The sequence below is a fragment of the Neofelis nebulosa genome, chromosome 8 (genome assembly GCF_028018385.1).
Source record: "Neofelis nebulosa isolate mNeoNeb1 chromosome 8, mNeoNeb1.pri, whole genome shotgun sequence".
NCBI classification, from domain to species: Eukaryota; Metazoa; Chordata; class Mammalia; order Carnivora; family Felidae; genus Neofelis; species Neofelis nebulosa.
In genome coordinates this window covers 89,873,073-89,890,128 of record NC_080789.1, presented here as the reverse complement: position 1 = coordinate 89,890,128, position 17,056 = coordinate 89,873,073, and the positions used below count along the sequence as shown (strand labels likewise).

General features: G+C 35.8%; 1 protein-coding gene across 4 annotated transcripts in view; it reads left to right on the top strand.

Moving 5' to 3' along the window:
* Nucleotides 1–17,056, top strand: part of AEBP2 (AE binding protein 2) — a 94,210-nt gene that overhangs the window by 51,810 nt on the left and 25,344 nt on the right. For 2 of the 4 annotated variants that reach the window (XM_058743500.1, XM_058743501.1), the window contains exons 4-8: nucleotides 903–1,089; nucleotides 4,906–5,030; nucleotides 11,185–11,252; nucleotides 13,806–13,919; nucleotides 16,764–16,790. In XM_058743500.1, the coding sequence (XP_058599483.1) occupies nucleotides 903–1,089; nucleotides 4,906–5,030; nucleotides 11,185–11,252; nucleotides 13,806–13,919; nucleotides 16,764–16,790 (521 nt within the window). Of the gene's footprint in view, nucleotides 1–902; nucleotides 1,090–4,905; nucleotides 5,031–11,184; nucleotides 11,253–13,805; nucleotides 13,920–14,414; nucleotides 14,654–16,763; nucleotides 16,791–17,056 lie in introns of those variants that run through there. The other 2 variants (XM_058743502.1, XM_058743503.1) reach the window with 2 other exon arrangements.

The window sequence follows — 17,056 nt, the reverse complement described above, 5'->3', positions numbered from 1 at the left end:
AGTGATATCTAAACGTTCTGCATTCATTGTTGGAGTAGCAGATCTGCCAGGTGACTTGGGTAGTTATCTCAGTCTTGGCAAGTGCTGAAGGCTAAAGAGGCATTATTTAATGGAACTTAACGAGTTGGGTAAAACCAACCCTGAGGGTAAGTCTTCTCGGAGTAGCTGGGTCTAATTGTTTAAAAGTCAGTATCACTGTATTTCTTCCCTGTTACAACAGGGTAGAACAGTAGGGAGGCTGCTGAACGTATTGAAGTAGTATGTATGGTTAAGATAAAAATAATTTTAGAAATCTAGGAGTCCCCAGGTGCCTCGGTGGCTCAGTTAGTTAAACATCCGACTCTTGATTTTAGCTCAGGTCATGATCTCACGTGTCATGAGTTTGAGCACCGCGTCAGACTCTGTGCTGACAGCACGGAGCCTGCTTAGGATTCTTTTCTCTCCCTCTCTCTCTGTCCTTCCCATGCTCATCGCGCTCTCATGCTCTCTCTCTCAAATAAATAAATAAACATTAAAAAAGAAATCTAGGAGTCCCAAGTAATTGTCAGGATATGTAATTCTCTGATTTAAAAAAAGTTAACTGTTTTTCTTAGCAAAGTGATTAATTCAAAACCTGATTTTTCTGGGAAGAAGATCTCACTATTTTTGTCTTGTGTACAGTGGGAAGAGCAGTAAACTGGAGAGTCGTGACACTAGAGTTTTATTTCCCAGCTCTGCCACTGCCTAATATGTATTATTTGGGGCACCTTATAAAAAGAAAGGGTGTAGTAATCTCTTGTAGTTTCTATCTGGAATAGTTCTATAGTGTTACTCATTTACTTCTGAAAATAACAGAATATTCACTCCTTCATATACTTGTGCCTTGCATAGCATCCCTGACATCCTTTTTTATCTTTATCTAGTGTGTTGTTGGTGGCTGCAATGCCAGCTTTGCTTCTCAGGGAGGGCTAGCTCGCCATGTACCCACACACTTCAGTCAGCAGAACTCCTCAAAAGTTTCTAGCCAGCCAAAGGCCAAAGAAGAATCTCCTTCTAAAGCTGGAATGAACAAAAGGAGAAAATTAAAGAACAAAAGACGACGTTCATTACGTAAGTTTTTCACTAAAAATCTGTATGTAGTAGATAGCTTTTGTTTCTATGTTGGGCTTTCATGCAAATTCAGGTTTTACTGTTCTTTAACTCTGTGTATTTTTGTTAACAGTAATAAACAGATGGGATCCCTTGGGTGTTAGTGTGAGAGTTCAGTGATGTATGTTTTGTCTTACCTTTCTAGTTAAGAGAGGGTAAGTATATGTGGCCTTAGAATACAGAGTCTGTATACAGTTAGAGTTTGAGGGTTCCTTTGATTCTGCTGTAAAACAAGAAAATTTAAAATATGGCGGTGTTGGTATTTTAGAAAATTTGAACATGTTAAAGGTAATAATGAAGTAAAAGTAACCAATCTGCTGCAGAGTGGTATGGGTGAATAGCAAAACTATTTGTAGTGTGTGTCTCTGTACTTAAATGTGTTGTAACACATATGTTAATATGTTTAATTACCAGATTATGAAATGTATCCTCAATATTTAGGATATAGTCTAGATGATAAGTTTTATATACGTGGGGAGCAGGAATTGATGTTGAAGCTCCACAGCCTAGCACTCTGCCTGGTTTGTGGTGTCAACTGGCTGATTCAGCACATCCTGAATGGAGAGCGAGAATTGACTGAAGCTGTTATTGAAAGGGAGTCCACTGCAAGGGTGAACTAGATAGAAAAAAAATAGATTGTACCTTACCTTTTCTCTTGGGATTTGATTAGAACGTAGAAGAGACTCCAGACACTAATCCAGACTAGAAGGCTTGTCTCTAAAATGTTCAATTTTTTTTTGTTACTACAGAGCTACAGTGGACAAATGAACAAACCATGGGTGACAAACTTTTCTAAGCTCTCTTTTAAGTTTCTTATTTTTGAAATAAATGTTTATTTTTCAAAGTTGGCTATTGAATTTAGGTTATGGATCCATTTTCCTTTTGACTTCCTTTTAGAAAAACAGAAATTACATCTGTTTTTTTTTTACTTGAATATTGATGTGGTACTTGGAATCACACAGAAAATTGCTAAATATATATTATGGTATTCAAAGTTGAGAATCACTTTCCCGCCTCTTTGACTCAATAGCCTCATTACTATTTTCATCTCTGTGTATACGTAGTAATCATTTAAACTTACTGACTTTTCGTATTATTTGGTAGTATCTATGCAATTTGCTAGTTCTTTTAAAGAGAATGGGTTAAATATCTAGTTCTTTCTTAGAGAAGGAGGGACTGGTACCTGCTTAAGTATATGGCCTCTTTTGAGAGTGTTGTTTTTTCCAGTATTAACTACTAAAACAGGCTGTGTAGGGAGAGTGGTGGGGAAAAACAATCTTTTTGTTTCCTGTTTTATGGGGGGAGAATAAAGATAATCCTGAGTATATGAGCTTTAAAAGATTCAGGAGCTGTCGTGAGCAGTCACTATTAAGATTTGAATGGCAGGGTTGCTGCTGTTGCAGTCCATTCCTTCTTTAAAAATGTACCTATCTGTAGCAGTGTAGTAAAATCATCACTTTGCTAGTGCCTTCCTCATGTGATTCAGAAAGGTCATTTTCACTCAACTGGGAGAGAAGTATATCAATGAACAGTAGAACTGCAGCTTAAGTCATTTTCTCTTTGATACAATTTATAAAATTTATTTCGAAGCTTTTCTGTTTTAACATACGTCAAAGTAAAGTGGAAAGAAGAGTACAATAAATACTTGCATATCCTTCATTTAGAGAATATGCCATATTTGCTTTATCTCCCTATATATGTAGTTTTTTTGTTCTGATTACAACATAGATTCTAAGAATGCATCTCCTAAGAATATTCTTTTACATAACTATGGTACTGTTCTTGGGAAGGATACCCATAATACCATACCTGAAGGGCAAAAAAAGAAATCAGATGGTATGTTTAATTCTGAACCACAGGAAAATAGAGCCTCTATTTTTGTGGTCTCCAGAAGTTTTTGATTGTACAGCTCATCAGTTAAAAAGGAAAAAAAAAAATGCTTGGGCACCCTATCCCAACATGTACTTACACAGTACACACAGGTAATGCTGATGCACGTTATAAAACAATCACCAAGAAGGATATATGAAAAAAACATTGAGATGGAAAAAAAAAAAAGTAGTGATACTATTTTCTTCCCTTACCCTAATGGATCATGACAAGACCTGCTTTGGAGACTATTATTTTACTTTCTATTTTTCGTAAGTGCTTATCATGCTCAGGAAAAAGTGTATTTGGAGAGCATGGACAGAATAGAGTACGCTTTCTTTTCCTCCCAGTAGCTACAAATCGAACAGGAAGGGAATTTGTTTCTCAGTGTTTAAGTAAAATCATGACTTTTTTATTCCGTATATGTCAGATATTTTTTTCTTACTGATATCCTGTTGCATTCCTAGTGTTGTGGGTTTTGCTAGTTTATTACTTGATGTTGTTTTACTTATTTCCTTTTGAAGAAAGATCCAGTAAAAAAAAAAAAAGCTATTTAGGTTGTTGTATTGAGTATGCCAACTGGTGAAACATTTCCCCACAAAAGCTCTGGTGAATTTGTGTAGGTGTTCTGAGAACTCCATGATTAGTAGAGGAAAATCCACTTCATATAGTAGTAAATCAGAATAGTGTGGTAAATCAGCATACGTGTAATTCAGAATATGCTGTAGCAGGAAATCAAGCCCTCTCTTTTAATGTCAATAAAATGTAATTCTTAATTACATATGATCTTGAAAAATTACATGTATTAGTAAGCTCCGCAATTGTAAAATAAATTCATTTTCCTTGTTGTGAGCAATGTTCTTATTAGGAATAAAAATAGCACAATTTATAATAATACTAGCGGGATGAAAATAGAAATTTAAAAAATGTTCTTACCAAATTAAACCTTTAGTGTATAGTTTTGTGATTACACTAAAGCTTACTCTAGGTTTGTGAGTTTATTTTTAAAAGTAGTATAAGCTTATTAATATAAACTGCTTTGTGACTTATGAAGGCATTTTTCACATGCATTTCTTTTTCCTAAACTATAGCTGTTGTTATCTCCGTTTCACAAATAAGGAAACAGGCCAAGTAGATTAAGCAGTTTGCCTAAAGCTGCACAGCTAATAACTGGTGGAGTTGGGAGTTAGAAAGAATTTTGGCGGACTCATTGGCATTCAAGGATGTATTCATAATTTTCTTAGATTGTTGTTGGAAGAGTTATTTACAGTCAAGAAAATAATTGTCAAGAACTCCAAAATAATATTACCAGTTTGTCAAATTTGGAATTTTTTTTTAAGTTGATTTGTTCAGATAATCTCTACACCCAGCGTGGGGCTTGAACTCATGACCCTGAGATCAAGAGTCGCATGCTCCTCCCACTGAGCCAGCCAGGTGCCCCAAATTTGGAAAATTTTTGATTACATGTTTATAAATATAGAGTATTCCTGACATACATGTTATATGTTTGGCTGTGGTGAATTAGATCTCAGTGTGTTGATAGATGGAGATACTCATCAGATTGTTGAAAATGCAGGACTGGTGCTCAGGCAAGATGCTGGAGTGAAATATGAAATTACATGGAAAAGATAGCTGAAATGTGGAATCATGAGGTCTGAGGTTACAACCTCCCACACCAAACGGCACAATTAAGCCACATTCACTCATTAGCTTTTGTATATTCTTCTTGTCAGCTAGAACCCATGTTCTGAAAGCAAAATAAAAATTTTTATTTAAACACCAGATAGATACTTGTTAATTGTTTTAACCCTTACTTATTACATTTTTGTAGAAAATGGACTATTTGGCTGTTTGGCAAATTGTTACATTTTTCTAAATATTCTTTACCTCTTTTGTGTTGACTTTTAGCACGACCACATGATTTCTTCGATGCACAAACACTGGATGCGATAAGACATCGAGCCATATGCTTTAACCTCTCAGCTCATATAGAAAGTTTAGGGAAGGGACACAGTGTTGTTTTTCATAGTACTGTAAGTATTTGTTTTTGTTTTTTAATTATCTATGTAGGTCTGCAAGAACATGTATTTTGACTTTCACAATCACATTTCTAAACTGCTCAAAACCTTAGAATATATATTTTAACAAAATCAAAAAGTTCTGCTTTATCAGTATTTTAAAAATTACTTGTATTGTTGGTTGTAAAGCAAATACAGTTAACTCTTAAGCAACATGGGTTTAAACTGCACAGATCCACTTACATACAGATTTTTTTCAATAAACACAGTAAAGTACTGTAAATGTCTTTTTTCTTCCTTATGATTTTAGTGTTTTCTTTTAGTTTACTTTATTGTCAGAATATAGTATATAATACACATAATGTACAAAATATGTGTTAATCGACTGTTTATGTTTTCGGTAAGGTTTCTGGTCAACAGTAGGCTGTTAGTTCTTGGGGAGTCAAAAGTTATATGTGGGTTTTTGACTGGGTGAGTGGTTGGCAGCCTTAACCTCTGGGTTGTTCAAGAGTCAACTGTATTCCCCACAGTTCAACATTTTGATGATTCAATTGAATATTTTAGCCTTTAATTTGAGCTATTTAGGAATATTAGGGTGACATTTGGGCTTGTAGGCATTTGCAGATCAGGCTTTGACCTTATAATTAGGTGTCTTTTCTGGTTTCCTCATTTGTAAAGTTAGAGTATTAGACTTCTTTTAAGTCTTATCCCTGAGTGCTTACATGCTTTTCCTTCAGCCTCAGAAACACATCTAAAGAAATAAGATAATGGCCATAAAATTAAAGATTTATGAAAGAGGGATTTTTTTTTTTAAGTTTATGTATTTATTTTGAGAGAGAGAGACATGGAGACATTGTGAGTTGGGGAGGGGCAGGGAGAGAATCCCAAGCAGGCTCTCTGCTGCCAGCACAGAGCCCACCATGGGGCTTGAACTCATGAAATTGTGAGATCAGCCTGAGCCAAACCAAGAATCTGATGCTTAACTGACTGAGCCACCCAGGTGCCCTGAAGGAGGGATTTTTTATTTATTTATTCTACTGATGTATCCCAAGTTTCTGTAATTGTTCCTGACACATAGTAGTCCGTTTATTTGCTGAATGACTGTGTTGTTCAATATAGGAAAAGTACCAAATTTGAAAAAGCAGTAACTATTTTTGGTTAGCTAGGAGGTAACAGAGTTGTTCTTTTTCCCAGGCCCTTTGCTGTTTTATTATGCAGTCATCTTTATTATTTTTTTTAGTGTTTTTAAAAAATGTTTATTTATTTTGAGAGCTGGGGTGGGGGTGGGGAGGAGAGGAGCAGAAAGAGAGGGAGAAAGAGAATCCCAAGCAGGTCCCATATGCAGTGTGGAGCCCGACGTGGGCCACGCTTGGTTTTGCGAACCGTGAGGTCACGACCTGAGCTGAAATCAAGAGTCAGATGCTTAACCAACTGAGTCACCCAGGTACCCCGAGGTAAATTTTAGGTCAGACCTTGTTGATTTGAATCTCTGGAGAAAGAGATTGTTTTGACTCTTGAAATATAAAATATACTAAATTTAGGTTTTAGTATTTAGATCAATCAGAATACACAAGGATAAAATACAAAAGATCATATTGATACCAATTTCTCTGCTGGTTTGAATATCTGTTTTTTCCATCTCCTGTAACCTTGAGGTTTTGTTGCATTGCATTTTTACTTTTTCATTTGTGTATACTTCCAATGAAAAATTCCCAGTTTTGACTATGATTGCCAGAATTAGAGGCAACAAATGTAGAAGATTAGACACAAAGCAAGGGAATCATTGCTCTGAGATTGGAGCACATGAGAGGTGTGAGTTTGGGTTTGAGGAAAGGTGAAACTGTATATTCTCTATGAAGAAAAATTGGATTAAAAAAAATATTGGAGGGGCACTTGGATGACTCAGTCTGTTAAGTGTCTGACTTTGGCTCAGGTCATGATCTCACGGTTCGTGAGATCAAGCCCCCCCACGTCAGGCTTTGTGCTGACAGCTCAGAGCCTGGAGCCTGCTTTGGATCCTGTGTGTGTGTGTGTGTGTGTGTCTTTCTGTCTGTCTCTCTCTCTCAAAAATAAATATAAAAAAAATTGGAAATATAGTTATCTAAATAAGAACAAAAGTATTGAAAGGAAAAACAGAGTTTGTGAAGACCAAAGTTAAAATGGCTGTAATGGGAATTTTGTTGGGATTCAGCAAGATCAGGGGCTTGTTCAGCAGTGATGGTTGAAGTCCTCCTTTGAAGTTTGGTTTTCTTTGTTCTTCTTTTCAAAGGTCAATAAGTAAGTTGTGGTCACCAGACCCATAGTATGGCATTAGTACTCATTTGTCCATTCACTTAAATACTGAGCACCTGCTTTGTACTAATGATACAGCAGAGAACAAAACTGATTAAAACAAAACAATAAACTATGTCTAGTGGAAGAGACATGATAAGATGAAATAGTAGAGGAAGTGAGGGTGTGAACCATTCAGTTATTAGGGGGATGAACATCATCACTAGAGGGAAAATCAAATATAGAATTGCAAAGTGGGAATATGCCAAGTATGTTTGAAAATAGGCCAAGTATGCACGAAAGCAGAGAGAGTAAGAGTTAAGTCAGAGTGGGGAGAACCTTGTTTGACTAAGACTGTGGCTTTTATTCTTTGTGTGATGGGAAGCCATTGAAGAAATTGGAGTAGCCATGGTCTGCTGTTTTTTTTTTTATAATAATTTTTATTGAGGTGTAATAAATAAAATTGTACCCACTTAAACAGTTATCTATGAGTTTTGACAATTGTACTTACCTGTGAAACCACTACCACCGCCACAATTAAGATACAGAACATTCCCATCACTCAGAGGTTTTCTACTGTAATTTTATAGTTCATCTCTGCCTCCATCCCCTACCTGGTGAACTCACTGATCTCTTTTCTCTTGTGGATTTTTTTTTTTAATGTTCAGTTTTGAGAGAGAGAGAGAGCGCGCAAGCAGGGGAGGGGCAGAGAGAGAGGGAGACACAGAAGCTGAAACAGGCTTCAGGCTCTGAACTGTCGGCACAGAGCCTGACATGGGGCTAGAACTCACAAACCCTGAGGTCATGACCTGAGCTGAAGTCGGACGCTTAACCGACTGAGTCACCCAGGTGCCCCTCTTTCATGTGGATTTTAATGTGCTCACTTGTTTTGTGTGTTGAGGACAGAATGTAGGTCAGGGTGGGGGAAAGAGACATCAGCCTTTTTATCTCAGGTGAGAAAAGGCCAGAATGGTTATGGTGGAGATGCTTAGAATGGTTAGATGTGGAGAAGGGTTAGATTCTGGATATCTTTTGAAAGTACTACTAACCAGAATTATGATGGATCAGATGTCAGGTTTGGTAATGAAAGTAAGGGATGCCCACAGTGTTTCTGGCCTGGGCAACTGGGCAAAGTAGTGGAGTTGTGGTTAATAGAGGCTTTGGGGAAAGCAGACTGGGGGAGAGGGGAGTGTCAAGAGCTATAATTTTGATACATTCAGTAGAGAATCTACTCCCTCTTTAACTTAGGCACATGGATGTAAGAGTTTGAGCTCAGAGAAGAAGTACGGCCACAGGTACAAATATGTAAGTTTTCAGCATATTAGTGGTATTTAAAGGAATCAGACTGGATAGAATCATGTAGGAACTAAGTATAAATAAAGAAGTCTAAGGAGTGAGATTTGGGGCTTATCACTGATTTTAAAGGACAATAAATCTGATGACATAATGGTTTGGTAATGAGCAAGTATCTCTACATATTAGGGAATAGTGGTGACAATGATGAGTACAGTTGTGTTTTAAGAAATGAAGCATCAACATTCACATGCTTTCATTAGAGCATCTCCCTTGTGATGAAATCCTTAGGTTCACCATGGGAGGAATAGTTATGATCAAAAAAGTGAAGGACCTAAAAATAGTGGTGATTATATTAGGAGTCTGGAAAAATTCTTTTTTAATTTACGTGGACAAAACCATTTATGAAGATGAAAACATAAGCTTTTTAGCTGTAGAAAACATTTGAGAGATTTTAAGAACATACCTATGTTTGTCATACAAGGTATGACAAGTTTTTTTTTCCATAAAAACTAAGGAGTAGGGATGATTTGCATCTCAAGTGACCTTGTGGAAGTACCTTGACTAAGGAAGAGCCACAAAAGTAGAGTGTAATCTTGAGGAATGCTTTTTGCTGAGGAAAGTGGATGGAAGAGGTATCAGTCTGGGAACAGGTCTTCGTGGACATAATAGAAAAGAAAGGAGTGGGACACCTGGGTGGCTCAGTCAGTTAAGCGTCTGACTTCAGCTCAGGTCATGATCTCACAACTCTTGAATTCGAGCCCCGCATTGGGCTCTGTGCTGACAGCTCAGAGCCTGGAGCCTGCTTCGGATTCTGTGTCTCCTTCTCTCTCTGCCCTTCTCCCACTCATGTTCTATCTCTCTGTCTCTCAGAAATAAATAAATGTAAAAAAATTAAAAAAAAAAAAAAGAAAAAGGAGTTAGGTGGACAGGTTCACCCAAGTTCCATGACTAGAAAGGTTTTGATGGAGGTGGTATGTGTTAAACAGAATTGCTTCTTTTAGCAGTCAGATATTCAATACGAACTGCAATTTTAAGTTTCCTTAGTAATCAAATAAGCATTTATAGGAAATACCTGTGTAGCTAATGAAACGGTTTTGCAGAAAAATATATGTGTGAGGTGGTACTATGCTATATGCAGTTTGCCTAATTTGTCGTCTTTAATTGAAACATTTTCTTCTGAGCCTTCTCCAGAAGAGGTCAGCAGAATCCTAGTTACTAGTCAGTTGGTTTGCATTGTTTTTATATTATAATTTTTTGTAGAGGTGTTTTGTTTCAGCATCCTCAGATTTGTCTTTAGTCTTTTAAATTAATCTTATTATCAAGTCTAGAATTAGAGTACCTAACTGTTGGTTTTTAAGTAATGGGAATTATAGGTTTTATTGATGTATAAAGTGCTGTTTTTACTTTAATATAATACTTCAACATATTTTGAGGTGGCTGTTTGCAGCTTAAAGTTGGTGAAAATACTGAGACTTCGATTATGAGAACACTACAGTGCTAATTTTGCTAATATGGAAGTTGTAAGAGTTACAAAATACCATTTTGGTCAGTTATTATTTAAGCATTATCTTAATTTTCAGAATCTAGTAATGAATGACCAGTATATTACCCTTTGTTAAAAATGTTTTACTTATTTTTGAGAAAGAGACAGAACATGAACCAGGGAGGGCCAGAGAGTGAGGGAGACACAGAATTCCAAGCAGCTCCAGGCTCTGCGCTGTCAGCACAGAGCCCTACGGGGGGCTTGAACGCACGGACCACGAGATCATGACCTGAGCTGAAGTTGGGCACTTAACTGGGCACCCCAGTATATTTCCTTTTTCATACTTTGTTATGTAGGTCTTTTTAATTTAGGTTGATCTGTAGATTCCTTATAATTGAACCTAAACACTGATTGGCTGTTTCATTTAAAGTAACACAAACCAACCAGCAAACAAAAACATCCAAGCAAACAACAAATATCTTAGTCATAAATTATAGACTTCTCCCATCTCCGCAGTTCTTTTTTCTTTACCATCTTATTCTTTAAAAATATTTCAACTAGGGGCACCTGGGTGGCTCAGTCGGTTGAGCGTCCGACTTCGGGTCAGGTCATGATCTCACGGTTCGTGGGTTCGAGCCCCGTGTCGGGCTCTGTGCTGACAGCTCAGAGCCTGGAGCCTGTTTCAGATTCTGTGTCTCCCTCTCTGTCTGCCCCTCCTCCACTTGCACTCTGTCTCTCTCTGTCTCAAAAATAAACAAACATTAAAAAAATTAAAAAAAAAAATTTCAACTAATGCATTGTTGGTTGGCAGTCTAGCTAATCTTCAGACTTTAATAGTAAAATAAATAGCATTTTTCAGTCCCTTAATAAAGATAATATGGTATTAATATTTGGGCATACAAAATTTTTTCAACTCCTTTTTTCTCTGTTTCTTTTGTGAAAATATATGATCAAAAGGTGAAGCTGCTATTAAAGCAGGTCAGAACAAAATTCTGTGATAATATCTGGTCCAGGATATGAATACTTAAAAATTCTTAATTAGAATCAAAACTGCTTTTTATTGATGCATTAAAATAATGTTTTACAAATAATTTTTGTGATCTCTTATATCATTACTAGGTAATAGCTAAGAGAAAAGAGGATTCTGGAAAGATAAAACTTTTGCTTCATTGGATGCCTGAAGACATGTAAGTATTTGAAATACTGTATAATTAATAGACTCTTATTTTCTTTAAAAAAATTTTTTTAATGTTTATTTTTGGGAGAGACAGAGTGCGAGCTGTGGAGGGGCAGAGAGAGAGAGGGAGACACAGAATGCAAAGCAGGTTCCAGGGTCTGAGCTGTCAGCCCAAAGCCCAGTGCGGAGCTCGAACTCACAAACCATGAGATCATGATTGAGCCAATGTCAGACGCTTAACTGACTGAGCCACTCAGGCATCCTTCTTATTTTCTTTTTAATGTTTATTTTTGAGAGAGTGAGTATACAGGTGCACGTGTGGGGGTGGGGCAGAAAGAGAGGGGACAGAGGATCTGAAGTGGCTCTGTACTGACAGCAGAGCTGAAGTCAGATGCTTAATAACTGACTGAGCCATTCAGGTGCCCCATAGACTCTCTTATTTTTATTATGATCTTACACTCAAATATCTACTGTGTTTGAATATAAAAGAATTACAGAAATTAGACTGTAAAACATTTTGACCTGTCAGGGTTAAAGAATCTGTGAAAGTTCTTATAGTACCTGACTCAAGTTACAACCTTTACAACTAGCTGTTTCTGTTTTCAATAAAAGTTGTAGCAATTTTTAATCATTTTTAGAATGTAATTATTTTTATGATTTTTAGATGACCCTCAGGCAGTACGCAAGCAGCCTTAGTTTTGCCTGTGTTTGAATCATTTAAAAACGTTCTAAACATTTTCTAGCTCACAGTGATAAAGAAAAATCATTTGGCTTGTTTTCCAAAAGCATTATATTTTTCTGGCCCTGAAAATCCTTAGGTTTTTCATGTTTTTGTGTTTAATTTTCCTTTTATCTTTTTTTTTAATGTTTATTTATTTATTTTGGAGAGAGAGAGAGCACAATTGGGGGAGGAGCAGAGAAGGAAGAGGAGGAGGAGGGGGAGAGAGAATCCCAAGCAGGCTCAGCACTGTCAGTGCAGAGCCTGATTGAGGGCTCAAACCCACGCATTGTGAGATTGTGACCTGAGCCAAAATCAAGAGTCGGATGCTTAGCCGACTAAGCTGCTCAAGTGCCCCTCCTTTTATGTTTTTATTAAAATTCTTTTTGTTAGAAAAGGTAATAAAGGTATATAAATCATAAAAGTTTGGGGTAAAATCAATAAATACCAATAATAGAATAAATGAATGAGTGGACTCTCATTGTGTATACTTGGTTTTTCAGAAATTAATAGTATGTGGTTAACATTTATCTTTTGTTACTCAGTATTTTTCTACAGTATTGTTTCTCAGACTTCATTCTAAGGAGATGTTAATGTGATGTGAATTAAGAGTTCTTCAATAGATTTGAGAGTTTACAATACATGTTAGCATATTAGTAAAGAAATCTAGCTTTTTTTAAATCCTGTGACTATCAAACTTCCATTAACGTAGAACATATTTTCCACACACATCCCCTCCATCCAGGTTTTGTGGAAATGCTACTGTAAAATATTTTGAAATGGCTGTGTAAAACTTATTTAATGAACTCCTTTTTTTCCTGAAACATTAAAGGTACCCGTTTTTATCTGCTGTTAAAGAGATATTAAGATCAGCCAGTACACAAACTGCAAATTATTGATGGGTTTCAATACACATCGCCTTCCTGAAAATTTGTGCCAATTATAATCCTACCCACTACATTAGAGAGCTTATTTCTCTGGTTATTAACAGTTATCATTCTTACATTTTATATTTCTTTGATTACAAATAAGATAATTTTTAAACTGTTTTTATCTTTGGTGAATTGTTGGTTTGTATCCTTTGTCTATCATGTTCCTTTTTCCCTGATGAATATTCACCTGTTTCATACTGATTTGTAAGAGCTCTTTTTTATGTTAAGGTTATAAACAGTTTCTTTAAAGTATAGTCAAATATCTGTGTATTTTTAGTATTTTGGATATTGATCAGTATAAATATCAATCAAATTGCTTTTATTTGAATTTCCTGATAGGATTGAATTTCTTTGAATTCAGGATTTTGGTCATGTGCATTTTTTTAAAGTAGAGTTTAATCTACTTTGTGTTTACTTATTTCTTAACTTGGTGTTACCATAAGGAATATAGTCAATATTACTATAATAATATGATATGGTGAGAGAGTAATTTTTGGAATTGTCGAATTACTATGTTGTATACCTGAAACTAAAATAGCACTGGATGTCAACTGTACTTCAATAAAAAAAAAAAAAAAAAAAAGAAAAGAAAAACTCCACCAAGTCAAGCTCAAGTATGACATTTACTCATTGAACTAAAAGACAAGGCAGTGTTCTATAATATGTGTTTCTAAGTTTGATATGGCTTTGCCACCAAAAATTCCTAATTCATTCCCAAATTCATGCCTGAAATTTCACTGTCATTTTTTACCTGGGACTCCACATCCCGTTGCTATTTCTTTGGCTTCTGAGAAGGTTGTTAATTTCTGTGGCTCAGTCACGCTAATGGAAAAGTCTGGGTAATGTGAAGTTATATAAAGGGTAAGTTTAAAATGAATGCTATTTCATTTATGACTTGTTTTTTAATTCATAGTCTGCCTGACGTGTGGGTGAATGAAAGTGAACGACATCAATTAAAAACTAAAGTAGTTCATTTATCAAAGCTACCCAAAGATACTGCCTTGCTTTTGGATCCAAACATATACAGGTAATCTAATTCTTGATTAGATGTTTTAATTTTTGAATCATAATCTTAAATTTCCCTAAACTTTTTGGATATAAGGTTAGGACTTAATTTTAAGTACTGAATTTCAGTACCAAGCATAGCTTGCTTTCTGGAGCTTTGTATATGGAAATTACATCACAAAAGCTTATAAATTGTAGAATCCAGAAAGATAATTATTTTGGTAAAGTTTATATGCCAACTTAATTCCAGATTTATCTTACATAGCTTAGATTCTAATGTACATACTATTTTGAAAATAAGTGTCTTTTGTTTACATACGTAATTCTTTTTACAATAACAGACTTTTATGGATCTGGGATTATACCACAAATGCCCTAAAATACCATAAATGATGAATTTTTTAAACTTCTACTCTACCCAAGCCTTTAGAACAGTTTAAATATTGTTGTGTTTGTTTTTAAGAGGAAGCTCAGTGTTCACATTGCTAATAATTTTCTGATCTGACCTTTGTTTTAGTGTGCTGTGCTTATGAAGGTATAGGGGGGGAAGGAGAAGAGACCAACATTTCTGACTATGTGCTGAGTCACTTTGCTAGGTGCTTTACATACACTTCATCCTCACAGCAGCCTGTGAAGTAGGTGTTACTATCTCTGTTTTACAGATTGGAAAACTGAGGCAAGAGTTTAAATAGCTTGCCTAAGGTTACACAGATAGGGTATGACTGAACTCCACACTGCCTCCATCCAAATGATGTATACTAGGGTGATTCAGAAAGTGGGGAAAATGCTTAAAAGGCACTCTTTATGAGCAGATTTTTATGTTTTAAAAATCAGTTTCCACTTGATATGTATTTTGCATAGGAATAGGTTGAATAAGAATAAGATAGCATATAATAATTGATAATCCCAAGTATGAATTTTAGCTGTCATAAAGAGACTCTGTCCCTATGTCAAATCCTGTAGCAGTTAAACATTCTGAAGGTTCTGTTTATTCTATGACTCAACTTCCTGGAATGTAATTCAGTTTAATAGGATTTCTATAATTTAAGATCTCTTCTAGGGAAATTCTCACATAGTGAATGGGACTTGCCTTGTGGAAACCCCAAGATTCTTAAGTTTTCCCTATTCCCCCCAAATTATTATTTTTTAAGTTTATTTATTTTGATTGGAGGGGGAGGGCAGAGAGGAAGAGAGAATCCCAAGCAGGCTCTGCATTGTCACCATAGAACCCAATTTGGAGTCCATCCAACGACTGTGAGATCATGACCTGAGCTGAAATGAAAAGTTTGATGCTTCCGACTGAGCTACCCAAGCACTCCAACCCCGCAAATTGTTTTAAAGATCTTCTAGTGCAGATGCTAATAATAAGTACAATAAAAACTTGTTTTCTGTGTGATGGAACTGTGTTATTGAGAAATTAACTAGCATAAAAAACGGTGAAATTACCTTAGAGGAGAGATGGAGGGAAATCCACTATCAGAAATACGGGCAAGTCATGATTTACCTTTTTCTTTTTGAGAAAAATAATTGAATATTCTTTATTTACTGGTACTTAATTTAGGGTTTATTTCTGCTTACTCTTTGAAGGGAGTAATTAAAATTAGCATTTTAAAAGAGTGATATTTGGGGAGAGCCACCCTGCTATTAGAACTGGTTGTAAACATCCCTTAGGCAGAGAGTTGACAAAGGGGCATGAATCTTAATTATAAGATTCAGACTAACTTTTGTGTTTCTGCCCTGCATTCTACTTCTCCCTCTCTGAGGCTCTTCCTTTTTCACAGACAGCTTATTTTTACTATTTTGTGTATATAGGAAGCAATTTAGATATTAGTGAAAGTAACTTAAAAAAAAAAAACCATTTGGGTGCAGAACTATTGTCCAAAAGAGCATAGGAATTGCATTGTATGTTCTGAAAAGTGTTAAGTCTGCAATTCTAAATTGATGTCACTCTTGGGTAATGAAGGTGTTCTTAAGACATATTAAATGCATCTGTAGAGTTAATTTTCTTTTTTTTTTTTTTTTTTTTTCCAACGTTTTTTTATTTATTTTTGGGACAGAGAGAGACAGAGCATGAACGGGGGAGGGGCAGAGAGAGAGAGGGAGACACAGAATCGGAAACAGGCTCCAGGCTCCGAGCCATCAGCCCAGAGCCTGACGCGGGGCTCGAACTCACGGACCGCGAGATCGTGACCTGGCTGAAGTCGGACGCTTAACCGACTGCGCCACCCAGGCGCCCCGAGTTAATTTTCTTTAACTGTATTACTGCCCCCTGCCCCGGTCTTAACATTTAATTTTGACTCTAAATTTTCATGATTCTGCTATTCCGGAATTAGAATGGAGTCTTTCCTAAAGTGGTACAGATTAATAGAACTGGCTACATTTGCTGTGGTGTAACATGTGAGTGAGGTCTGGATTTTGATTTGGAGAACTTGTGAAATTAAGTAAAAAGAATAAAGTGATTATTCAAACTTGTTTTAGGAGAAATATTTTGTGGCTTATACACATCTCAAAATGAAAGCATGGCAAACCTAAAAATATATTAACTTCAAAATGAAACTAAAAAGAACATATTTATTCAAGGTTTAAACATCAGTTTTAAAGTCCTAGTTGGCTAACATGCATGTGTTAGGCATGATATTCTTTTTTAGAATCACATTAGCCTACATAAAAAGGATTTATTAAAAAGCTATATTATATAACTGAAATTTGCATCCATTAATGTATGAATGCTTTGGAAATAAATTTTAATGATCAGTGATTATCACACTGCCTATATCTTATTAATGTTTTTAATGTCTCTTTTGAAATACTTAATGTGTTTTTGATTCAGTCCAATAAAAGAATATTCCTTTTTCTCTCTTTCTAGAACAATGCCGCAGAAGAGGTTGAAGAGGTAAAAAATAAATAAATACATAAAAAGCAAACAAGCGGGGACACCTGCAGTCTTAGTCACTGACAATGGGTTTAGTAAAAGTTGCACATTAGAGTCATAACCCCCTTCCTTTTTTTTTTTTTTCTTAAATCCGGTATTTAGAATAATATTTATGCTTAGTGTAAACATTCTGTGAATGAAGTAGGCTCTTCTGTGGAATATATTAATATATTACTGTATATCCACATTTTCATGGAATGGTACTGTGGGAGACTGAGCAAACACTC